A 27325-nucleotide genomic window follows, 5' to 3' on the forward strand; every position below is an offset into this window, starting at 1 on the left:
GCAATCTTTTTTCTTTCCTAATTGCTATGGCCAAAACTTCAAACACTATTCTGACTAGCAATACTGATAGTGGACATCATTGTTTTGTACTTGATCTATATAAGAGGGAAATCTTTCAGTTTCATACCACTAAATATGTAGTTGGCTATTGATCTGCTGTATATAGATCTACCTAGACTAAGAAATTTTCTGTCAATTTTCTTTTTTTAAGAAAGTTTTGGTCATGTGAGGATAACTAAATCTTATTAAAGCTTTCACTGTAACTACTAAAGTAATCACGCTGCTTGTTTTGTTTTGCTTTTATTCTCCTGCTGTTGTGTAATGGATTACATTTATTAATGTGCATATACGGAGCCATCCTTGCATTCCTCAAACAAATTTCCTTTAGTCTTGAGGTAAGATCTTTTAAAAATATTGCTGTGTCTAGTTTACTAGAATTTTGTTCTATATCTTAGCATCATGCTATCAGGGATTTTGATCTGCAATTTTCTTTTTCTTTTGCCCTTTTGCTATTAGGATGATGCTGGCTACATAGAGTGCTTAGGGAGGGGGGGCTGGGTGGTGGTGCACTGGGTTAAGTGCACATAGTAAAAATCTCAAGGAGCAGTGCAAGGATCTCTGTTTGAGCCTCTGGTTCCCCACTTGCAAAGGGTAGCTTCACAAATGGTGAAGCACGTCTGCAGGTATCTTTCTCCTTCTCTATTCCCCCCCCCCTCAATTTCTCTCTAACCTATCCAAAAAAATTAAAAAATGGTCACAGGAGCAGTGAACTCATATGGTAGGCACTGAGCCCCAGTGATAACCTTGGAGGAAAAAGAATGAATGAATGAATGAATGAATGAATGAATGAATGAATGGAAGGAAGGAAGAAAGAAAAGAAGGAAGGAAGGAAGAGAGGGACGGAGGGAGGGAGGGAGGGAGGAAGGAAGGAAGAAAAGACAAAGTATTAGGGACTATTCTCATGTCCTTGATTTTTTTTAAGAGTTTGAAAACTATAGGTCATATCTCTTTATGATTTTAGTAGAATGCATTAATAAAACAGTTTTAGATGGGGACTTTTGTTGTTGAGGAGAGTTTTAATTACTGTTTCAATTTATTTTATTGACTTAGTTTTTCATGCTAATTTCTCCTGGTTCAGTATTGGGAGGTTGTATACTTTATTTTTTTTACTTTGTTTTTTTAATATTTACTTATTTATTCCCTTTCATTGCCCTTGTTGTTTTATTGTTGTAGTTATTATTGTTGTTATTTATGTTGTCACTGGATAGGACAGAGAGAAATGGAGAGAGGAGGGGAAGACAGAGAAGGGGAGAGAAAGAGAGACACCTGCAGACCTGCTTCACCGCTTGTGAAGCGACTCCCCTACAGGTGGGGAGCCAGGGGCTCGAACCGGGATTCTCATGATCCTTGCTTGCGCTTTGTTCCACGTGTGCTTAACCCGCTGTACTACTGCCTGACTCCTGGTTGTATACTTCTAAGAACTTATGAATCTTCTTCAGATTCTCAGTTTGGTGGTATTTTGGATCATTCTCTTACTATTTCTTTTTTTTTTTTTCACCTACTTCTTTTTTTTTTTTTTTAATTGGGGAAGAGGTGGGGGGACAAAGAACATGAACCTGGGTCCTTGCACACTGTAATATGTGTGCTTAACCAGGTGCGCCACCGCTTGGCCCAGCATTTTGGATTTTTATGGTGCCTTTGTGATTTCTCCCTTTTCATTTGCAATCCTACTTATTTGGGGTCTTTTTTTTTCCCCCTAACCAACAATCAGCTCTGCATGACCTTTTGTAGTTCTTGTTTATTTTATATGGTTATTTATCCTAGCCCTAGCCTTTATTATCTAATTCCTTCTGCTTTCTTAGGTTTCCTTTGTTCTTGTATAAATCTTAAGATCAGGCTGCTTATCTGTACTTTTTCTTGTTTCCTCATCTGTGCCTGTTTGGCTATTAAATCCCCTCAGTACCGATTTATATATGTCCTATAGATTCAGATAGCTCCTATTTTCATTTCTGTTGCTTACACAAATGTTTTATTCTTTGACCTAGTAAGTATTAAGAAGCATACTATTGAATTTCCAAATTTTGTAATTTACTGCTGCTGTTGACTAGTAGTTTAATTCCAGTATGAATTAAAAAGATGTCTGAATGATTTCAATGATATTGAATTTTGATATCTTTGTGACTTAGAATAGAGTCTATCCTTGAGTTTGTTCTATGCACACTTAAGACGAAAATGCATTTCACTTTTCTTGAGGTGAAGTGCTTTGAAGATGTCTAATAGGTTAAACCTGTATGTTCATTTAATTCTCATTTCCTTGTTAATTTTTTTGTTCGGTTGATCTGTCTGTCTGGAAGAGTGGGCTGTTAAAATGCCCTATAATTAGTGTGTTGCTACTGTTGTATGTCCACTGTTCTATTAGTAGATGTTTTCATATATTTTCATGCTAACTGTTGCTTAGATCTTCATGTTAGGTCCTCTTGGTTGACTAATCCCCTGATCATTATATAATGTCCATACTACTGTTTATTACTCCACTTATCTTAGTGTCTATTGCATCTGATATGAAAAAGTTGCCCCTGCTTTTTTTTTTGGTGGTCTATCATTTTATATGATTGTTTTCCATTCTTATACTTCAAACCTATTTTTGTCCTACTGAGTTAAGTGAGATTCCTGCGAACATAATATGGTTGGATAGTATTTCTTAATCCATTCTCCTACTCTGTTCCTTTTAATAGGTGATTTTAGGCCATTGACATTTAGTGTAATTAAGAATTTAAGACATTTCAGTGCTATTATTTTATACAGGTGTTGAGCATTGTTATGTATAATATAAAAGAGTCCCTTTAGGATTGCTTGTACAGCAGGTTTAGCTGCTCCTTATCTGGGAAACTATCACTCCATCTAGTATGAACATAAGTCTAGTGAGACAGAGTATCCTTGACTGGACAGTTTTCTTGTTGTGCATTATTCATATATATCTTGCCATTCCCTTCTGCCTTTAGATTTCCTGTTGAGAAGTATGTTGACAGTATTATTGGCTTTCCTCTATCAGTGACTCTGCTATTCTCTTGCTGTCTTCAGGAACATTTTTTAAATCTTTGGTTTTTGCTAGTTTAAGAATGATAAGTCTAGTGTATGGAACTCTGTATTTCTTCAATCTGTTTATTCTCTTTATGTTCAGTTTGGGGAAATGCTTTGTTATTATTTCGTCCAATACATTTCTCTCCCTCTTCTCTTAAAAGGACAATAATGTGAATGTTGCATCTTCTTATGCTGTTCCAAAAATCTCTGGTACTGTAGTTTTTGCATTTCAACCCATTCTAAATCTACTTTATTTTTTTAAGTCTCTTCTGCTTCATCCTGAGTCTCACTAACTCTTTCTTCAGTCTCCATTGTTTTGCTTTCTAGTTCCTAAAGTGTGTTAATTAGTTTGGCTATTGTACCATCTCAGCTACTATGCTTTCTAGCTCAACAACTGTATTTTTTAGCTATTTAATTTATTCTTAATTATAGCTCCTGCTTTCTCTCAGTTTTTCCCTTTACTCCTGTTTCTGTTGGCATTTTCTAATACGCCTTTTTCATTTCAGTGATAAACATGTGCACTAATGCTTTGAAGTCTTCATCAGGAATGTTACTTATCCCTGTCTTATTTTTTATGGTTTACATTAAATACAGTTGTTGATATATGTGTAAGGTTTCTGTAAAACACTTTCAACCTTAGTCTAGGTCCTTTCCACTATCATGCACAATGACCTGAAAGCCTCCTCCCACCCCAAAGCCCTTTGCACTTTAATGCAATACATCAAACCCAGTTCAAGTTTTGCTTTGTATTTCTCTTTTTATTCTTATTTCTCAGCTTCTATCCATGAATGAGGCGATCCTATATTCATCCTTCTCTTTCTGGCTTATTTCATTTAACATGATTCCTTCAAGCTCCATCCAAGATGAGGTGAAGAAGGTGAATTAATCATCTTTAACAGCTGAGTAGTATTCAATTGGGTATACATACCACAGCTTTCTCAGCCACTTGTCTGTTGCTGGACGGACACATAGGTTGCTTCTAGGTTTTAGTAATTATAAACTGTGCTGCTATGAACATAGGTATACACAGATCTCTTTGCATGGTTTGTTTGATTCCTTAGGATATATCCCCAGGAGAAGAACTGCTGGTTCATTTCTGAACTTAGGAGAGTTTTCCAAACTGCTCTCCACAGGGGCAGGGGCAATTTACATTCCCACAGTAGCGCATGAGGGTTCCTTTACCCCTACAGCCTCCTCAACATTTGTCGTTACTATTCTTTCTGATGTATGACATTCTCATAAGAGTGAAGTGCTATATCTCATTGTTGTCTTTATTTGCATTTCTCTGACAATCAGTGACTTGCAACATTTTTTCATTTGTCTGTTGCCCTTTTGGACCTCTTCTTTGGTGAATATTCTGTTGATATCTTCTCATTTGTTAATGTTTCTTTGTTTTAATTGTTGGGTATGGTAAGCTCGTCATATAATTTGGTTATTAGCTCTTTGCCTGATGTATGGTCCTGTTTTGAGTTTTTTATTTTTTCAAATTTTTTTTTTTTAGAATTTTAAAAATATTTTATTTATTTTCCCTCTTGTTATCCTTGTTGCTTTTTATTGTTGTTGTAGTTATTACTGTTGTTGGATAGGACAGAGAGAAAAGGAGAGAGGAGGGGAAGACAGAGAAGGGGAGAGAAAGATAGACACCTGCAGACCTGCTTCACCGCCTGTGAAGTAACTCCCCTGCAGGTGGGGAGTTGGGGGCTCAAACTGAGATCCTTACAATGGTCCTTAAGCTTCATGCCGCGTGCACTTAACCCACTGTGCTATCACTCGACTCTGCTCCCCCCCCCCATGTTGAGTTTTCATCTAAATTTTTGCCTTGATTAATTGGTGAAGGCAATTTCCTCTATGTCCCTATTCTGATTGGTGTAAGCTCTTTATTAAGTCTGCTATCTATTTGCCTCTGTGTAGAATGTGTGGGACTTTTTGCAGTGATAAATTAATTTCATAGATGTTCTATGCTTAGAATAAAAAGTAGGTGCCACCACTAGGAGGCTTTTCTTTATTATATTATGTAAAATATGTCTCTCTCTTGTGGAGTTCATAGTCCTTATCTGTACCCTGATAATATGTGTTAAAATCACTTTATGCTTTGTATAAAATTTATCTCCCCATATCCACATTAGACCATGTAAATTCTTTGCTTTCAGTACAGATTTGTATGCTGACAGATACTGCACAGACTTTATAAATGTAATCAAAGATATGCAAGTCTAAAAATATATATTCAACTCCTCCTTCAAATAAACTGTTACATTACTTTTTATTTTCCTAACTCAAGAGTTCTTAGTTTACCAATTTTACTAAATTCCTATATATACGCTGAAGGAATTTATCCAGTTTGTTTTTTATTCATTAACTGATCCAATAAATATGTATCAAGTATGACTATTTGCAAGTTAGTGTATAAGATGGGGGTTTATAATAGTGAACAAATCTCCTAGAGAACACAGAGTTCAGGAGGTAAGATAAATAGATAAATAATTATAAGACAAGGTGATTGATAATTGCAATTAATAAGTAAATGACATTATGTAAGAATATTTCTCCAAAGAATATTTTATGTACCGTTTATTATTTTATCTACATTTTTCTCTCTTGATTAGTCATCCAGACATCCACCCACTACTCTTATCTGCTGCTCTTATTTCTTTAAATATTTAAGATAAAAATAAGTATGTTGTAGAAAATACAAAAGTTGCACAAGTATACATAAGTGAAAATTTAAGTCTTTCACTCACCTTGATCCTAGCTATTAGCCACTCACTTTACCTCCCCAAAGTTAATCATTCATGTATACTATGTAATTCTAGCCATATTCTTTTATTGTTGTTATAATTGGGGTTTCACCACTCCAGGCTGACTTTTTCAGATAAAGACAAGAAAAAGAGAGAAAGACACCCACAGCACTGAAGTTCACCTCAGTAAGGGGGAGGCTAGGTTTCAATGTCTGTGATGTCCATGACAAAGAAAACACAATATGTAGGTAAACTATCTTGCTGGTCCAGTTATTGATATACTCATTGCATATATAAACATATACTCATACCCACACTCACAATTATCTCATTTTCTTTAAACACAGTGGCAGTATGATTAATATACAGTCTCAACTTAATTTTTTCACTTCATATTTCAGAAGTTATTCAGTAAGTATTAGCCTGCATTAGGGTGCCTCATTCTTTAAAAACAGATATTAAATATCCCACTGTAAAAAATATTTCACTGTATTGTTTTGCACAGTTCATAAATGCATTTATCTATAAATAATTTGAGGTAAATCTGTAGAACACCTACAGAATAATTCTCTGGTAGTGAGATTGCTGCGGCCAAGAATATATGAAATTTTAATTTTGACAATTTACTTTCCCATAAAATGGGAACTATATACCATTATATTCAATTGTAAGTACTACATGAATGATTTCCAAATATGCTTTCATAGTTTTGACCGTTCATTCATTCTTTGTGATAGTTCTACACTCATATTCGCTTGAAGCCTTCAGAAAAGCTTTCAAAACTCAATTTGTAATCATAGCCATAATTATTAGCTATAACAATTAATTAATCCAGATTCCAAGCAAAAATACTTTTAATACTTCTCTCTTCTTACCTACATTCATTAACTGGTCATTAAGATATGCCAATCATATGCAGTTCTACAATGTCTATCTTCTTTGACAATTTCCAACTACAAGGGCCCAATTATAAATGCCTTGGCTACAATTATTTAACTATTCAATTTTTTACTACTCTGTGCTCATTTACTATTGATTCAGTTCATATTATTACTAGTAATTATAGGTCCCCCTCACATTAATTTTGATCAAAAACAGGGGAGAGAAAGAATAAGCAATAAAGGAATGGTGAAATACACTATTAAGATGACTAAATTTTCCTTCAGAATAACCAGCTCCCTTAAAAATTGCTTAAATGTGGTCAAGGTTTCAATAAATATCATGTAGCAGAAGAAAAATTCAGTTACAAGGCTTATACACTGACTTTAAGATGAGTAAAGTATATAGTTACAAGCTTCACAAAAAAATTAATAACTTTGTAAAGCATCACAAATTCAACATATCCATTTTTTAGCACTAAATAAATTAAAAATCATAACGGGGTATAATTTTTTACATGTAAATACACAGGAAAAAGGAGACTATGATTATACTTTCTAGTATATAAAAACAGTTATTAAAAAAGAAAATTTCATTATTTTCACTAGAAATTATTTAGCTCCTATTTCTCAATGGCAGAAATAGTCATATAAATTACTATCAAGAAGTAGAGAACTATTAAATTATACTTTATGTTTTAAATATTTTTAAGTGATCACAAAACTAATGCGAATGCAAGTACTGGATTCACTTCTTGACTCACCTCTCCCCCATTAACATATTCCATCACAAAACACAAACGGTCTTTTGTCTGGAAGGAATATTTCAAGGACTTGAAATAAAAAAGAAAAAATATTATATTATAATCCTACATTTTTATAATGGTATAAAAACAGAACACTTACAGTATGCATAATAAATAAAATTCATTATTATTGTTCCTTAGAGCTTATTTATTAAGAGGGCCTGGGTAAGAGTTTCTGAGAAACATAAAACAAATTCTATTTAGATCAGGAAATGGGTATTGTTAGAGAAAAAACTTAAAACTTTAAGTTAAAATAAATTTAGTAATTGTGATGAGAATTTTTCAATTTATTACACCATCTATTTGAAAATGCATAGGTTCCTAAAGGTCTTATCCATATGACATTAAAAGAAGACTGAAAAAAATTATACAAGTGGAAAATTTAGGAATATATTATAGTGGCAGATATATTTATAGTATAGTTGTAACACCAGTCTTTGCATACTGTGTGCATAACAGTCAACCCAATTAGTTAATATAATTTTATATTCTGTAAAGATATCAAAATTTTAGAGCTATCTTATTATACTGGGCAGTAAAGATATAAAATAAATCTAGGTTTCTAGATTGGTGCAAGCTCTGAAAACTCTGACATTAGATATTACCAGTCTTTAAAAGGTCTCTGTTGAAAGTATACTTAAAACTTTTAATCTTAATATTTCACTGGGATATACAGAAATTTGAAAATTACAACTATTACAAGTAATCTAATCAATCTAAGAACATATTTTAATATGCTCTAGCCATAGCAGTTTAAGCTTAGTCTAGCAAAGAAAACATGATTTATTCTATTATTTATTTAATGTATTTGTTATTTCTGTTTTTTTTTTTTGTTTTTTTTTTTTTTCCTCCAGGGTTATCGCTGTTGCTTGGTACCTGCACCATGAATCTAATATGCCTGGAGGCCATTTTTTCCTTTCCTTTTTTTTTTTTTTTTTTTTGCCCTTGTATTGTTTTTTTTTAAATAGAGACAGAAAGGCAGAGAGTGAAAGAGAACATAGCACCAAAACCTCCTTTAGTGGTATAGATTTGAACCTGGGTCAGGTACAAGGCAAATATTCTTGCATTTATCAAAGTATACCTAAAAGAAGTCTGTTTTTATAAAAAGAAAAATTTACTCTGTATTTCTGTCTTTCATATCATTTAAACACACATCAAATTTCAGATCACTTAAATATACATCAAAAACCATTAACCAAGAGAAACATAAAATCTTGACATTTAATAGTAAAACCACCTTTCCAGTGATTGCCTTCAAAAGTCAGAGGAGAGGGCCCTGAGAACAGCTCACTTGTGGAGTGTGCTGCTTTGTGATGCCTGTAGCCCAGCTTTGAGCCTGGCCCCCACCACAATGAAGAAAGCTTCTGTGCTGAGGTTTCTCTCCCTCTCTCTATTTCTCTGTCTCTTTGAAAAAGTCACCCTGGAGCACTAAAGCCTTGGCAACGACAACTACAACAAATGCCACTGGTCAGTTATTTGTTCTAAAGGCTTGTTTTAAAAGGCAGTGAAACTCATATGAGGAAAAAAAAAAAAAAACAAGTCTTTTAAAAGTAATATATGTTGTTGAGTGAGATATACCAGAAAAAGAAAGACCAATGATCTCACTCATAGGTAGAACTGAAACTGAAGAAAAAAAAGGACAATAAAGGAAAACATAAGGTGAAACTTGGACTGAGTTGTGGTGAATTGCACCAAAGCAAAGGACTCTGGAGAAGTTGGGACAGCGACAGAAAGCAGGGACAGTGGGGTGCCGGTGTACAATGGTGGAGAGAACCCTAGGGAACAAGTGTCTGTTAGACACCAATCAAGGGGAGATGAGGAGATGTGCTTATGTGTTAAAGACTACAGTGTAAATCATTAATCCCTAATAAAAAAGTAATGTATGCATCCACACATTCATCAAAATCAAAGAAATGTGATTGATACAGTCTTTCCACAAAGGAAATGACACATCGAAGTGAATATTATTTAAATGTTGTTTTTATAGCTTAGTTTATATAATAAAACTATGCTAATGAAAAAAGTTACAATAATCAAATATGCCCTCTAGTCACTTACTGTTAAAAAGGGATGTCTAGTGTTCTTTAACACTCTGCTTTCAGTTAGAGTATGTGCCACTTCATCCTATAAAAGAAAAAAGGAAAATGTTTAATATAGGTTCAAGCTTTAGTAATATAGACATTTCACTGTTGGACTAACATTAGAAGAGGTTAAACCCAGAGTCAGAGAAGGGTACATGTTAAAACATAACCACTTTATTGCTAAACTCCTCATCCTGTACAAATAAAATAAGTCATTAATTGGGCAATACTTAAGGATAAATTGGGTTGTTGGAACTCATGAAATATTTTGCTTTAAAACACACAAAAAAGAATGTTACAACTTTTCTGACAACTCAATATTTTATTTCATATAGCTTATACCATCAAGACTATAAAGGATATATAAAAAGGGGTCAAGCTGTGGCACGTCCAGTGGAAGCTTACATTACCATTCACAAGGACCTGAGTTCCAGCCCCCACTCTCCTCCTGCCAGGTAAGCTTCATGAGTGGTGAAGGAGGTCTGTAAATGCTTTTTTTTTTTCTTTCTTTCTCTCTCTCTCCCCATCTTTTCTCAATTTCTCTCTGCCTTATTTCTTAAAAGAGAAGCAGGCAGGTTAAGCACACGTGGTACAAAGCACAAGGATTGGCATAAGGATCCTGGTTAGAGCCCCCAGCTCCCCACCTGCATGGTGGGGGGTTACTTCACAGATGGTAAAGCAGGTCTTCAGGTGTCTATTTTTCTCTCCCACTCTTGTCTTCCCCTCCTCTCTCCATTTCTCTCTGTCCTATCCAACAACAATGACATAAGTAAGAACAACAACAGCAACTACAACAATAAAAAAAGAGGAGGAAGAAGAGGGGGGAGAGGAGGAAGTGAAGGAGGAGGAGAATATGGGCAGGGGTAGACAGCATAATGGCTATGCAAAGAAGAGTCTCATGCCTGAGGTTTCAAAGTCCCAGGTTCAATCCTGAGTAAGTCAGAGCTGGGCAGTGTTCTGGCAAAAAAAAGAAAAGAATATATAAAGATGATAATATTTATGTCTCCTAATTCAAAGTAAAGTCAATGAAATGGGGTCTGAAGACTCCATATTATAAATTTTAGAAAAAGTAAAATACTTTATCTTTTGCTTTTAGAACATGTTCCTTAAAAAAATGAAAGGCTGGGGGCTGAGCAGTGGAGTACGAGGTTAAGCGTACATAGTACAAAGTGCAATGACCCATGCAAGGATTCCCCAGTTTGAATCCCCTTGCTCCCCCCCTGCAGGAGGGTCACTTCACAAGCAGTGAAGCAGGCCTGCAGGTGTCTATCTTTCTCTCCCCATCTCTGTCTTCCCCTCCTCTCTCCATTTCTTTCTGTCTTATCCAATGGAAAAAAAAATGTCCTCCAGGAGCAGTGGATTTGAGATAACCCTGGAGGCAAAACCAAATAAATAAATAAATAAATTTATTAATTAAATTTTAAAAAGAAAGGCGATAACCAACCTAAGTGGCATTACAAACTACTATATTGTACTTTCCCAACTATGCATATAAGTCTCAAATAGAAGTCAAAAATGAACTTGGAGAAATTTTCAACATACTGAGAACTGAAAAATGCTTCGTATTTCAAAAACTATAATAGGACAGTAGAGATGAAGACAATTTACTATATAGGGTACTTGTGTTATGAGATACTTAGTCGACATTTGAATACCCGTACCACACAGGAGGTACCATGACCATGGAGGAAGCTCTGATGCTATAGCATGTCTGTCTCACTCTATCAATTAAAATGTGTCCCAGATGGACAACCTCACCAGTGTGTCCTGGAACCCCACCACCCCAGACCCCTTCACCACAAGGGAAAGATAGAAACAGAATGGGAGTTCCAGATGCCAGCAAGATGACATCCAGACTTCCCTGGACAGACGACCTCACCAATGTGTCCTGGAGTTCCACTACCCCAGAGACCCTACTAGGGAAAGAAAGAGGCAGACTGGGAGTATAGATCAACCAGTCAACGCTCATGTTCAGCGGGGAAGCAATTACAGAAGCCAGACCTTCCACCTTCTGTATCCCACAATGACCTTGGGTCCATACTCCCAGAGGGATAAAGAATAGGAAAGGTATCAGGGGAGGGGACAGGATACGGAGATCTGGTGGTGGGAACTGTGTGGAGTTGTACCCCTCTTGTCCTATGTTAATGTCTCCTTTTTTAAATTAATTAATATATATATATATTAGAAACAGACTGGGAGTATGGATCGATCTGTCAGTGCCCATATCTGGTGGACAAGCAATTACAGAAGCAGACCTCCCACCTTCTGCTCCTCATAAAGATCTTTGGTCCATACTCTCAGAGGGAAGTTTCCTTTGACAAAATGCCAAAACAAAATCCTTGATGGACTAATTTCTTAACACTGTCAGCTAATAAAAAACTAGGTTACAAATAAAATGTGGAAAGTAATAACACCAGGACATATTTATTACATATACAGCAGCATCTGATTTCAGTTAGAAAAGGAAGATAAATGAGAAATATACAATAATCATGAAGTATGCTAAAATCCCAAGTCCACTCCAAGCAGGTGAGACCAGTTATGTGTGGTCAGTAGCTAGAACAAAGTCTAAATCTAGTCCAGTATTGACCCCAATTAAAAAACAAACAAGCACCTGAATAATGAATTATAATTTTATGTAAAATTACAACTCTTAAATTAATTAGGATAAAAGCAAAATAAATCATAAACAGGAATTACATGTAAACATACTAGTTTATATAACCACAGTGCCTGGTGTGATTATCTCTACCTTACATGCTTAACTGAAGTTTATAGGTGTTTTTATCATAGGGATGAATTCCAAGACTTCAGGGGCAGAGGATTTCACTTATTCAGTCACTCATTCTTTTAACAGAAATATTCTGGATAACGTTCTATACACTGTAGTCAGGGAACTGTATAATACAGACAAGAGTGCTGCCCTAATGCAACTTTCACTGTAGTTAATCAGATAATGTTTGATATTCATGGGACTTTTCAAAGCAAAGAAGGAAATACTGCTGTTGTGAGCACATTATAATGAATATAAAATACATTTTGTGATATGTAGAACCAAATCTATTCATTCAAGAACAAGAACAAAGTTCTTGGTGAACACCTACTAAATACTGAGGATTTTACAGGTAAAAAATAGTTTACAACAACAACAACAAAAAGGCCTAACTCCTTTCTTTACAAAGTTTACAGACTAGTGGAGAAGATTTAACAAACAAGCAGACATACAGCTTAATAATTACTAATTCTAATAAACGACAGTGAGAAAACACAAAACACCATTTCAGGTCATTTCTTCTACTGTATTATAAGGTTGCAAAGGAAAATCAGTGCTATTGAAAGATTATGTGATGGGCCATGTGCTGATAAGAGGTAATACAATTAGATTTCTGTTTCTATTAGTTTGCTTAGTTATGTAAGGTAGCTGATGACTAACATAGGAGGGACCTAGAATACTGTGGCGACAGTAGGGATAGGAAAAAGGGAAATAGTTTTGGGATATATTTCTGAGACAGAAAAAAAAAAAGTCCAGCAAAAATTTAGGGGTGAGGGGATAAACTGCACAGAAGTATGTGTGGTAGAACACACAATTTACTATGCACAAGAATTTGGGTTTAAGATCCTGGCTACCATATAGGAGCACCATGCAGAGGGGAAGCTTTATGTTTGTTGGAGAAATGCTGTGGTATGAACCCTTCTTTCTACTCCTCTTTGACTCTCACTACCTGGAAAAAGGGAAGAAAGAGAAGAAAAAGAAGGATTCCATTAGGAGCAGGAGACTCACTGTGCAGGCTAAAAAGCCCCAGTAGCAATAAATAAATAACAGCCATAATCTAAAATTTATGATGATGAACTAAAAAATTATCTCCTGGGAAAAATGTATTTATTTCATTTGAGAGAAAGAGTGACAGGCCAGTGTACCACTCTGGCATATGTTGTGCTGGAGACCAAACCTGAGATCTCACAGATGTAAGTCCTGCTCTCTGTCCACTCAGGAAAAGCCCTGGTTGCGTAAGAATAAGTATTCAAAGACGCACAAAAGAGATAACATTTACCTGGTTTCTCTTAGGATTCTAGACTGCAAATGAGGAAAAGGCATTTCTTGTTACAAGAATGGAACCAAACTAAATGCCACATACATAACTTTCATATATTAAAATGTATTTTCTATTATATTTTATATATAATCAGATTAGAGTTTCCCCTTATGCAAATTGAATGGTACTTCATTTCACATACTAATTAGTTGCTACTATGAAGATAAGGTATGCACAAGCTAAAAAGTAAACACAGATGGCAATAATTTTAATTACAGTTAAAATCAACATGTCAAAACAAAAAGTTAAAAATAACAGTGATAAAATTTAGTGGCTAAAACAATGTGATGATTTTTTAAAAATCCATTTGTTGACAAAGATTACAAAAAAAGAGTGCTGAAATGTTTAGGTAGATGCTTTAAGTATAATGACGCTTTTCATAAAAATGCTTTTAAAGTTTCAAATATATATTCATGCATGGTAAATGCTAAACAGAAATTTTCAAACGAAATCGTTTAATAGAAAGAAACTTTGGGACGCAGGTTATGCACACATAGTATGAAGTGCAAGAACCCATTCTGGGACCTGGTTCGAGCCTCTGGTTCCCCACCTGCAGGGGGGCCTGTTGATAAGCTATGAAGCAGGTCTGCAGGTGTCTATCTTTCTCCCTCCCTCTTTGTCTGCTCCTTCTCTATCAATTTTTCTCTGTTCTATAAAGAAAAAAAAAATCAAAGGAAAAAAAAATGGCCACAGAAGCAGTGGATTATAGTGCAGGAACCCTTTTGCACTGCTGGTGGAAATGTAAATTGGTCCAATCTCTGTGAAGAACAGTCTGCAGAACTCTCACAAGGCTAGACATGGACCTTCCATATGACCCAGTAATTCCTCTCCTGGGGTTATACCCCAAGGACTCCATAATTCCCAACCAAAAAGAAATGTGCATACCTATGTTCATAACAGCACAATTCGTAATAGCTGAAACCTGGAAACAATACAGGGTCCAACAACAGATGAGTGGCTGAGAAGTTGTGGTATATATACACAATGGAATACTACACAGCTATTAAGAACAATGAACCCACCTTCTCTGACCCATCTTGGATGTAGCTAGAAGGAATTATGTTAAGTGAGCTAAGACAGAAAGAAAGATAAGTATGGGATGATCCCATAAACAGAAGTTGAGAAAGAAGAACAGAAAGGGAAACTCAGAACAGGATTTGACTGAATTTGGAGTAGGGCACCAAAGTAAAAACTCTGGGGTGAGGTTGAGGGTGGATGTTCAGCTTCACAGGGCGGGGGTGGGGAGGATGAGACAGTTTTTGGTGGTGGGAATGGTGTTTATGTACACTCCTATCAATTTGTAGTCATATATATATATGTAACTATTTAATTAATATAAGAGGGGAAAAGTTGATTGAATGTCTCAAACTTTTTAAAGCACAGTCTGAGTCTTTTCAATACATAGGCTGAGTCTTTGATATGTTGACTCTCTTAAAAGCTTAGACCAGGAAGAACAGAAGCAACCAGTGGCACAGCTATATACAAATAATGTCAAAGGATATAAATTATGGTGATGTTGTATATGATACAGCAAATCCTAACAAAGGGATATTTCAAAGTTAACCCAATTGTCAAACAATGTGATTATAACAATAACTATTGTCTTCTTAAACCCTAAGGACACAGGAACCTCCTACTTCCTCTATAGAGCCTGTATTTCCCCAGTCCTGGAACCTCTAGGGTGGGGCTCACTTTCCTGCATGCTTCTCTCAATTCATACCAAATGAGATTGCATCTGCCGATCCCAACCTATTCAGCACGAGTGCCACCTCAGCATGCTTCACTTCAGACTGTGTCCAGAGACCTCAGGCATGGAATGTCAACCCTGCACCCTCATTACTCAGATGAGACCTTTCCTTTCATAGTATTCTCTAATTCCATTCCAGGTGGTTCACTTCCTAACAAAGTCACAAAACATAGATATAGACCAGGTACCATGAGATAGAGCATATGTTCACATGTATCCATAAACTAGGGCAAAATATATACCTGAAAGCAAAAATACACAATAGTCTTTAGTGAGTCAGCATAAATTTCCTAATGAAATAGTATCTAATTAGACTTAGATACCCTCCTCACCTACTTCCTATTACACTTAACCTCACTCTAAAGCTAACCTCAACAAAGCAAGGACTGCAAAAGCTGAATAAGGGCCAGAGACTGGCATACTTTAAGGATGACTCTTTAGTCACTATCAGGCTACCCCATCAGTTGGGGCCCTAATCAGAGAGTCCTGAGATTCCCAAACAGACATGATGGGCCTAGACCTCGAATAAATCCCTTTCTCCATTGTATCCAGTCATTTTTATCAGGAACAACATAACAGACCCCTTTGTGGGCCCCTATATGACCTTGCCCTCAACTTGGATCAACAATTGTAGAGAACATTCCATCCTCTGAAGGGAGGCTGGACAATATACTCTATGCAACACCTGAGGAAGATGGGCTGATATTGGGGCACCTTGGAATGTACCTACTCATGACCACAGAATGTGAGCTCAGATCTACAGGGATGCAGAGGTAACATAGGCTCCTAAGCTGAATATGGGCCCCAGATCAGATCAAATCAATGGGGTTTTACAGTCAACAATATTTATACACCTTTCTCATATTTGGAGCTACTCTCTTCCCACATCCAGTTTTCTGGCCTATATTTCAGCCAAGACATCATCTCTCCCAGACAATAACCAGGATCCACCTGCATATTAGATTTCAGGCTCAGGCAAAACAAACAAACAACAACAACAACAACAACAAAACTAGTATAGCCATAGTCCCTTTTGAATATAACTAAAATATGCCTACTAGCTGTCTACAGAATGGAGACTCCCCTCTAACTCTTCATCTGCACTATTCCAGCCTTTAGGTTCATTATTAGCCAACAACTTGTTTGGCTTTGTATGTTAACTCTCTTTTCAACCATCAGGTTCCATATGCTAGCATGATGCCAACCAGACTTCCCTCGACAGACAACCGACCAATATGTCCTGGAGCTCTGCTCCCAGAGCCCTTCCCCAATAGGGAAAGAGAGAGACAGGTTGGGACTATGGATCAACCTGTCAATGCCCATGTTCAGTGGGGAAGCAATTACAGAAGCCAGACCTTCCACCTTCTGCATCCCACAAGGACCTTGGGTCCATACTCCCAGAGGGTTAAACAACAGGAAAGCTGGGAATCAGGTGGTAGCACAGCGGGTTAAGCACACGTGGCGCAATGTGCAAGGACTGGTGTAAGGTTCCCGGTTCGAGCCCCTGGCTTCCCACCTGCAGGGGAGTCACTTCACAAGTGGTGAAGCAGGTCTGCAGGTGTCTATCTCCCTCTCCTCCTCTGCTTCCCTCCTCTCCCTATTTCTCTCTGTCCTATCCATCAACAACAACATCAATAACTACAACAATAAAAAAAAAGAAAACACACGGTTAACAAAAGGGAAAATAAATAAATAAATATATTTAAAAAGTGAATAGGAAAGATAACAGGGGAAGGGATGGTATACAGAATTCTAGTGGTGGGAATTGTGTGAAGTTGTGCCCCTCTTATCCTATTGTTTAGTCAAATAAAAAATTTTAAAAAAAGGAAAAAAGATTATATCATGTGCTTTGGGACAAAAATGAATGGAAATGGAGGTTATTATGCTTAGAAAAATAAAGATGATAGACAACTACCAGATAGTTTCACTCATATGTAGAAGTTAGAGATCTGATTTGCATAAACTTCAAAAATAAACAGAAAGAAGTTGTTTCTAAGACTTGTGAGAACAATAGTGATTATCTTTGGGATGTGGGGGTATCCAGATAAAGAACGTTGGTGGAGGGTGTGGAAACTATATACTATAATCTTACTGTCTTGTAAGCTACTATTAATAACAAAAAATTTTAAAAATAAATAAAATAAAACTGAGAGACGTTACATATGTACTAACAACTGTATTTTACTATAGACTGTAAATCACTAATTCCCCAATGAAGAAAGAAAAAGGGGGTTGTGGGTTGGTGGTGGTGCACCTAGTTAAGCGCACATAATACTAAATGCAAGGACCCGCCCAAGGATCCAGGTTAGAGCCCCCACTCCCCAATCTATAGGGAGGACACTTCACAAGTGGTAAAGCAGGTCTGCAGGTGTCTTTCTTCTTCTCAATCTTCTCCTCCTCAATTTTTCTCTGTGCTATCCAATTTTTAAAAAAAAATGAAAAAAATGGCCACCAGGAGCAGTGGATTCGCAGTGCAGGAACCAAGCCCTAGAAATAACCCTGGAGGAAAAAAAAAAATCTGGCTATCTTTATCCTATAAATAAATAAAGATAGTAATAATAAAACCAAGAGGGACATCAAATTTAAAAAATTACACATTAAAAAACTCTACCACAAAAATAAAAAGGCAACCTAGTAATTAGGAGAAGATATATACATATTATACATTTGACAAAGGGGTGATATTTAAAATATTGATATATAAAGAAATCATACAACTCAATAACAAGAAAATAGCAAACCCCCCCAACACAAAGGGGGCAGGGGGTCTGGTGGTGGTGCAGCCAGTTAGGCACACATATTACCATGTATAAGGACCTAGGTTCAAGCCTTAGCTCCCCACCTGCAGAGGGCATGCTTCACTAGTGTTGAAGCAGTCTCTTGGAGTCTTTCTCCCTATCTCCCACCTCCCCCCAATTTCTCTGTGTCTTATCCAATAAAATAGAAAGGGTGTGGGGGAAGGAAAAAATGGCCACTGGGAGTGGTGGATTCTTAGTGCTGGCACTGAGCCCCAGTGATAATCCTGCTGGATAAGAAAAATGGGAGGTATACTATTCAGCTACTAAAAATAGTAAATTCACCTCATTTTGGATGGAGCTTGAAGGAATAAAGCTCTTTTTTCTATTAAACAATTGATTTGTGGTTCAAAATTTCATTTTGGCTTAATGATAACCAACTGAATGATGGAATAAAAAGCAGTTTTATTCTTTGAAAGATTTAATTTAAATCTGTACTTTACATTTTTGCTTAGTTCATAAATGTATATTGCTTATAGTTAATCAGGATACAGAAGATTCTGTGACTGTTGTTCCCAGAAATTAAACTAATATATAAATAATTCAAATGGGCGTTTATTTATTTTGAAGAGAAAAAGAAGTTTCTCTAAACACGTTTGTTCTGCAAGATTGCACTAATCAATTCTTGTAGAATAAAAAGATCTTTCAACAACAACAACAACAAAAAAAGATGGAGGAGCACATTGTGTGGTGATTAGGTGTTGGACTGTTTGCCCGCTCATGAATAAACATTAAACTGCGTTCTCAGCTCAGCCACGAGTTTCTGGTCAACTGTTACCTGCCCGTGAAGCCAGCCCGGTGAAAACAACATATATCAAAATGATTAGTATGACAACTTTTAGTGAAGATATGGAAAAGCAACTCTGATACACTGTCAGTGGGGATGCACACTGGTATAGCCTTTAGGAAATGATATGAAAAATCCAGAAAGGAATAAAAATATAAATGTCATTTGAAAGATACATAATACTACTCCTAAGCATTTAGCTGAAGGATATAAAACAGTAATTCAAAAGGATATATGCACCCAGTGTTCATAAAGCATTATTCACAACAAATAAAACAGGAAATCAATACAAATGCTTACAGGCATATGACTGGATAAAGAACCTATGGAATACATATTCATTGGAATATGAGGACAAAACTTTAGTGATGGGTTTAATGTAGAACTGAACTTCAGGAATCTTATAGTCTTGTAAATCATTAATAAAGTTGTATTAAAAATAGATGGCATCTTCTCTTTTGGGACAAAAACTAGAAGTCAAGGTAATTATCTAAAGGACTACATCAACAAAGTATGTGTTGACAAGTCGTAGGGAAAAAAATGAGACTCTGTTTACACTGTTGGTAGGTATGCAAACTGGCGCATCCTCTTTGAAGATTGTATGGAGAGTCCTTAAATGAAAATGGCTTACTATCCAGCAATATCACTGTTAGGCATTTAGCCAAAGTGTATGTAAACATTAACTCAAAGGGACATATGCACCTCTATGTTCATACTGTATTATTCAAAGTAACTTAAAGAGTGGAAACAGCTTAAATGCCCACTGACAGATGACTGAGTAAATAAGTCATGTGACATATGGAATAATATTCTACAATCATAAAAAGATGATAGGACAAAATGGATGAAACTGGAGGTGATTACGCTTATCAACATAAGTAAGCAGGTGAAAACAACTAGTGGATGGTTTTACTCAAATGTGGAATCTGGAGAACTGAAACACATGAACTTGCAAAAAAAAAAAAAACCCAAATAAATAAATAAATAAAAATAGAAGTTAGCAAATTTCCTCTAAAACCTTGTGAGAACTACAGTGGTTATCACTGGGAAGGTGAGAACTTAGAACTTCTACAGTGGGTGTGGTATAGAACTTTATGCTGTTAGCTTATAATCTTGTTAACAAGTATTAATCACAAATTAAAAGTAGCTTGGACAAATAAAAAGGAAAAAGCCTAAAAGATCTTTATACTAAAAAAGAAATAGTTAAACAGGAACATCATATTGTGTATATATAAAGAGGTACACGATGTATTCACAAGTGGGCAACCTCTTCTACTAGAACAATTTTAGAACTACCAAGAAGCTACCAGACTCCACTGCCACATCCTATTGTTCATTGTACAGTGGTCTATGAACAGTCTTCAATCAAAAAGCTAGTTTTTTAAATGACAGTACTTTCCAGGTGGAGATATAAGATCATGTTTGTAAGACTGTTGCAGTCTGACTATCTGAGATAAAACTCAGAAAGAAAGAAAGGAAGAAAGAACGGAAGGAAGGAAGGAAGGAAGAAAGGAAGGAAGGAAGGATGGATAAAGTAATTCATAGGGATTACTTTACTGCTGCTTTCCTTTAGTGGGAGAGAAACTGAATAATAAAACTATGGACATTTAGGTACACAGTGATGAATGAGTTGGTGGCTACTTGACTGATCAACTGGAAAAGCTGATTGGCAAAGGAAAATACTACTAGAGGACTGATCATTAATAAGGCACAATTCTATGGACATCATGGAATTATAATGATACGTTAAAGTAGAACATGTCAAAACCTACCAGATTTTTTTTTTTTTTTAAAGAAAACAACTCTGGTCCTGCTGAGCTGTTTAACATAAAGAATATTTAGCATGCCTGGAAACTGTACTTTCCCTTCCCCAGAATTACTGTGATAAATAATTAGGTCTCTTACTCCTGCCCACCAATATTTTCATATGTCCCTATAGAAACAGTATACAATAATAATATTAATAATAATAACAAACCTGTTAAGGGTGCAAAGCTGTGATGTGAAAATAAATATATATATGGATATGGGGGCTGGGCAGTAGTGCATTCATAAGGGCACACAATGCCATGCTCAAGGACCCAAGTTCAATCCCCCAGGCTGCACCTAACAGGCTAGGGGAAAGCCTCATTAAGTGGTGACGTAGTGCTGTAAGTGTGTTTCTTTTGCTCTTCTATCTCCCCTTTCCTTCTCAATTTTCGTCTCCACTTAAACAAACAGTCAACAGGAGCAGCAGAATCATTGTACAGGTACACAGCCCCAGCAATTACTCTGGTAGTGATATAAATAAATAAACAAACAAACAAATAAATCCTGTGTGCCTATACAGTCAATATTATGTCAAACACCAGACAGTGATTTTTGTGGGATCTTAGATTGAAACAATTATACAAAGATAGGGGGCATATGGCTTTGCAAAGTGTGCAGAGCAATAAATTCCAGATGAGGAAATTATAGTTGCAAATTACTGACAGTTATAAGTAGTCCATAAAATATAGTCGCAATATTATGTCATTTGTTAAATTAAATGGGGACATAAAACATTGATAAATTTGTAAAATATATAAAATTTATCTATGAAGTGAATCAGGATTCAGTTTATAAATCTGTGTGAGAACTAAAATTATAAACATGTCAATTGTTTGTATGAGTTTAAGCCAAATAAATTTATGGGGGTGGGAATTAAATTAAAAACTGCTGAAGTAATTCTAAAGACTATCACCTATTTTAGGTTGATGATTCTAGTATGTTCAGACCCAGTGGTTATTTTCTACTCAGTACTAGATGTGCACTATATATTTTAAGCTTAAAACCAAGCTTTCTCCCTATGTTACTTATGTTTTATTTAGTAGTATGAAATTCAGGCTACTGGGGAAAATATTAAAAATCAATACTTGTATAATTAATCATCCGAGACAAATAACTAATAAAAAAATTCTTCCAAATATAGATACAGAATATATATTTCTATCTTCTAAAAGGATAAACTATTTTCAGTATATAATATCCAGGTAATATTACATTTTGACATCTTAACATTAAATAAGCATATTAAATAAACATTTATAGTTATTACTGCAGCAACAGCCTATAATCAAGATATTGGTTATTAAAAGGAACTTGTACACTTTTCGGCATAAACACACACGTGTGTACAATATGAAAAAAAATTTAGCAATTGACTGTAGTAATCAGTTACCTTTGCAATTATAACTTCTTTCTTCAGAATCTTCATAGCATAGTATTTCCCACTTGCCTTTTCTCGAACCAAAATAACTTTCCCAAAAGTGCCTTTACCTAGTAGTTTCAAATAGTCAAAATCATTCATTGTCTGAAAAATATAAAATCAAAATATTATATGAAATGTTTGATGTAGTTTTATAAATATCTACGTATATACTTCCAACTGTCACTCAAAAGCTAGTGTTAGCAATTTCTAAGTACCCTTAGAACACTAAAATTGGCTGTTACTTCTATAATCAAGAATGAATGAAAAAACATAAGTAGTTCCTAGACTTTAGGAGAAACTAATTTTGAACCTAACCTTAGCTAGTCAAATCATGAATCAAGTGAAGGGAAAATGAAATAATTTTCACTTGCTTTCAAGGACTGAACTTTTTAAGAATTTAGCAGAATTTTATTTTTTTAAGTGATTACATAATGATTTATTTTCAGTGATTTAATATTGATGTACGAAATTATGCAAGAACAGGGGTATAATTCCATACCGTTCCCACCACCAGAGTTCTGTGTCCCATTCCCTCCACTGGAAACTGCAGTAGTTCTCCCAAGGTCACAGATATGGGTGGACTATTATTTTCTTTTCTTTTTTTTAAAATTTCTTTCTTTATTGGGGAATTAATGTTTTACATTCAACAGTAAATACAATAGTTTGTACATGAATAACATTCCCCAGTTTCCCATTTAACAATACAACCCCCCACTATGTCATTTATCATCCTTCATGGGCCTGTATTCTCCCCACCCACCCACCCCAGAGTCTTTTACTTGGGTACAATATGCCAATTCCATTTCAGGTTCTACTTGTGTTTTCTTTTCTGATCTTGTTTTTCAACTTCTGCCTGAGAGTGAGATTATCCCATATTCATCCTTCTATTATTTTCTATGACTACTTTTTTTTTTTTTATGGCCTTAACTTCCCTTCCTTTAAGTCACACCTACAACTATTGCTACTTCTGAATGTCCTTCTTTTTTCCCCTCTTCTCTCTCTGGGTCTTGGGTTTGAGAGAATTGTAGTTCAGAGCCCTTTGGTTATCTTCCCCTAACACTGCTCCTCTTCTGGGGATATGGACCAGCATTATTTTGGGGGTGGAGAAGGGGAGTTTTGGCTTCTGTAATTGGTTCTTTGCTGGGCATGGGTGTTGGCAGGTTGATCCATACCCAAACCCTATCTATCTCTACTGGGGTAGGACTATGGAGAGGTGAAATTCTGCAACACACTGGTGAGGCTGTCTGTCCAGGGAAGTCAGGATGGAATCATTTGCAACTTGGTAGCTGGAAGATAGCAAGATACAAAGCAAACTCTGTTCTGGCGTATGGTGGTACTAGGGATTGAACCTGGGACCTTGGTGCCTCAGGCATGAAAGTCTTTTTGCATAATCATTATGCTATCTCCTCAGCCCTAAAAATTCTTTTTTTTTTTTCTTGGTCACTGTTGCCGGATAGGACAGAGAGAAATACAGAAAGGGGGGGAAGACAGAGAGAGGGAGAGAAAGGTAAACACCTGCAGACCTGCTTCACTGCTTGTGAAGCAACTCCCCTGCAGGTAGGGAGCCGGGGGCTCAAACCGGGATCCTTGTGCCAGTCTTCGAGTTTCGCACCATGCATGCTTAACCTGCTGTGCTACAGCCCAATCTCTTAAATCTATTTTTTAATCTTTGTTTTATTTATTTATTATTGGATAGAGAAACAGAGAAATTGAGAGGGGAGGGGGAAGTAGAGGGGAAGAGAGACGCCTGCAGCCCTGCTTCACCACTCATGAAGCTTTCCCGCTGCAGGTGGGGGCTAGGGACTTGAACCTGGGTCCTTGAACACTGTAATGTGTGGGCTTATCCAGGAGTACCACTGCCTGCCCCCTAAAAATTCTTAAATTTAGCAGAATTGAAGAATTCTTATCTAGAAATGTGATAAAAATGTTTCCCTCAAACTTTCCCAGTAAATCTAAGGGAGGAGTACTTTAAAAAAAAATTTTATTTATAAAAAGGAATCACTGACAGAACCATAGGATAGGAGGGGTAAACTCTACACAACTCTCACCACCAGAACTCCATATCCCATCCTATCCCTTTATAGCTTTCCTATTCTTTAACCCTCTGGGAATATGGAGCCAAGGTCATTGTGGGATGCAGAAGGTGAAAGTTCTGGCTTCTGTAACTGCTTCCCCACTGAACATGGACGTTGGCAGACATGGTCGATCCATACTCCCAGACTGTCTCTCGATTTCCCTAGTGGGGCGGGGCTCTGGGGAAGTGGAGCTCCAGGACACATTGGTGGGGTTGTCCCTGGGAGGAGTACTTTTAAAGAAAACTATCTGGAATGTACTCAAACAAAATCAAGATGGAACCCAAGGAAGAGTAATACATGTGTATAAAAAAAGTTGAATTCAGGAACCCAGTAAACTTACATGCTTTTCCCATATTTGGGAGCTGCTCTCTTCCCTGATCCAGCTTTCTAGTCCTATTTCCAACTCTGACACCATCTCCCCAGACAATACCTTTAGTCCACATACATGGTATCTTTCGTACTCAGGCAAATATTAAGAAAGTCATGGTCCCCTTGGAATATACCTAAAATAGACCTACTAGCTTTTTCCAAAATGGAGATCCCCAAAGTTATCTGCTATATTCTTGCCTTTAGGTTCCTAATATTTAAACAATTTGTTCTGCTTTATATCGTAATGCTTTTTCAGCCACCACACTGCAGATGCCAACCTGACTTCTCTGGACAGAGGATCTCAACAATGTACTCTGGACCCCACCTCTCCAGAGCCCTGTCCCACTAGGGAAAGACAGGGACAGGTTGGGAGTATGGATCAACCTGCCAACACCCATGTTTAGCAAAGAAGCAATTACAGAAGCCAGACCTTTTACCTGGGTCCACGCTCACAGAGGGACAGAGAGTGGGAGGGCTTTCTGGAGGGCAGGGGAGGAGGGATGTGGAGTTCTGGTGGTGGGGGTTGTGTGAAACTGTACCCCTCTTATCTTACCATCTCATCAATATTTTATTTTATAAATAAAATTAATAAAAATGTTTTAAGAAGATATCTAAGATAGGAATATGACTTGAGAAAGGAATCTGTACTATTCAGAACAAGAATTCAAGTAGCTCTAAGAATGTTTTTAATTTGTTGCTTTCAATTTTATTTTTTATTATTTAAAATATTTTTATTATTATCTTTATTTAGTCATTGGACAGAGACAGATAGAAATTGAGAGGGGGGGAGATAGAGAAGGAGAGACAGAGAGACACCTGCAGCCCTGCTTCACCATTTGTAAAGCTCCCCCCACCCCCACAGGTGGGAACTGAGGGCTTGAACCTGGGTCCTTGCACATTGTAACATGTGCACTCAACCAAGTGCGCTACCACCCAGCCCCCAATTTTATTTTTTATCTTCATTTCTAAGTCATGTAATTTCCAGGATTCTGCCAAGCTGATCTTTACTTATCAACATTCTTTCATAAAATTCTATACCTTTGATACTGCTTTTCTACTCATGCCCTCTCCTTACTAAGCTTCTCATTTTTGTGACCTGTTCCTTTAAAAAATGTCTTTACTATCATTTTCACGCATTTTTAGATAGAAAGAAAGGAAACAAGTAATATATACTATCCTAACCATCTTAGATTTAGATTCAGTTTAGAGGGTTATAATGAATTAAAGGTCTGTGTTTTATCCTGGAGGCTACAATAAGTTGTTGAAGATTTTTGATGCTTTTATAACTATTTTGTTATTATCTACTACCTTTTTGAAATCAACATCAAAACTGTCTCAGCCTAATAGCCTAAGCTTCAATCTTAACAAACTACAAAACCAGCAAATTAGCACCCCTTGCAATTAGAATGAAAATAGTAAAGATTGGAACACAAGTCAGTTACATTTTTAAAACAAGGTAAATTAGTAGAAAAAAGTGAATAAAAGTGAAATCTGATCCTTTGAGAAGATAAAGTTGTTAAACCTCTAGCCAGATTTGTATGAAAACTAAATACAGAAGAATAAAATATCAGTATCAGTAATGATTACAAGGTAATTTTGTAAAACAGCTATATGCAAGCAAAATCAGTAGCTTCTATAAAATAAATCAACTCCTTGAAAGTCTCTATCAAAGTTCACTCAAGAAGAAATACCTTGACTATATTTATCAAGGAAATAGAAATTATGAGTAGAAAAATTTTCAACAAATAAAAGTCAAGGAGCAGATGCTTCACTGGTGAATTCTCTAAACATCTAAGGAAGACATAGCACCACATCTATATAAACTAAGGCAGATAATTAAAAAAGTAGAGTATGACATTCAAAGCATTCTATGGGGTCTTTATTACTCTCATACCGAAACTATATTAAAACTATAGATCAATACACTTCATTTAGATACATATAAAGATTCTTAAAATTTTAGAAACAATTGCCTATACTCATTTCAATATTGTTTCCTGTAGTTTTGACTTTTTTTTCTTTCAAATTTCAAGTTATAAAGCTTTAGCCATTAGTTAATATTTAGTTTAAGAGTTAAGTAGTAAAGATAGGGATAATAAGAAGGTACATAAATAACAGATAATATGAGGCAATTTTATTTTCATTGGCATATTTTAAAAAGTCAAGAAACACTATGTAAACACAGTACTATTTGGGCTGGCAAAATAGCTCACACTTACTATGCTAAATGCCACCTATGTGAGTCAGGTTTGAGCTTGGTTCTCCCACCACAGTAAAGAAAACTTCAGTGCTGTGGTCTCTTTTACTCTATTGGCCTCTCTGTCTCCACCTTAAAAAATAAATAAATATATACACACAGAGAAACATATAAACACAGTGCTATTTATGTGGGGTGTGCATATGCCATTCTACCCATGAAAATGTGTAGTCTATTTTTCCTCTTTATGAATTGGGTTTGTATCTTCTTGAACATAAAAATTTTACCAAAGTGATACTGTGCCAGTTAGAAATGATACAGCTTTTAATATAATATAGCTGACAGCTCATGCTTTCTTCCTTCTGAAAAAGTCACTCTTGAAAGCCAGCTCTCAAGCAGTAGTTCTAAAGTGCAGGGCAGAGAGGGCATGCATTAAGGTCCTGAACGG

At 36.1% G+C, this 27325-nt stretch overlaps 1 protein-coding gene across 4 annotated transcripts in view; it reads right to left on the minus strand.

Moving 5' to 3' along the window:
* The window catches only part of AKT3 (AKT serine/threonine kinase 3), a 318339-nt gene that overhangs the window by 68647 nt on the left and 222367 nt on the right, over positions 1 to 27325 (minus strand). For 3 of the 4 annotated variants that reach the window (XM_060192062.1, XM_060192060.1, XM_060192063.1), the window contains 3 exons: positions 22207 to 22338; positions 9562 to 9627; positions 7462 to 7530 (listed from right to left, as the gene is read on the minus strand). In XM_060192062.1, the coding sequence (XP_060048045.1) occupies positions 7462 to 7530; positions 9562 to 9627; positions 22207 to 22338 (267 nt within the window). The remainder of the gene's footprint in view (positions 1 to 7461; positions 7531 to 9561; positions 9628 to 22206; positions 22339 to 27325) is intronic. The other variant, XM_060192061.1, reaches the window with a different exon arrangement.

The sequence above is a fragment of the Erinaceus europaeus genome, chromosome 6 (genome assembly GCF_950295315.1).
Source record: "Erinaceus europaeus chromosome 6, mEriEur2.1, whole genome shotgun sequence".
Classification (NCBI taxonomy): Eukaryota; Metazoa; Chordata; class Mammalia; order Eulipotyphla; family Erinaceidae; genus Erinaceus; species Erinaceus europaeus.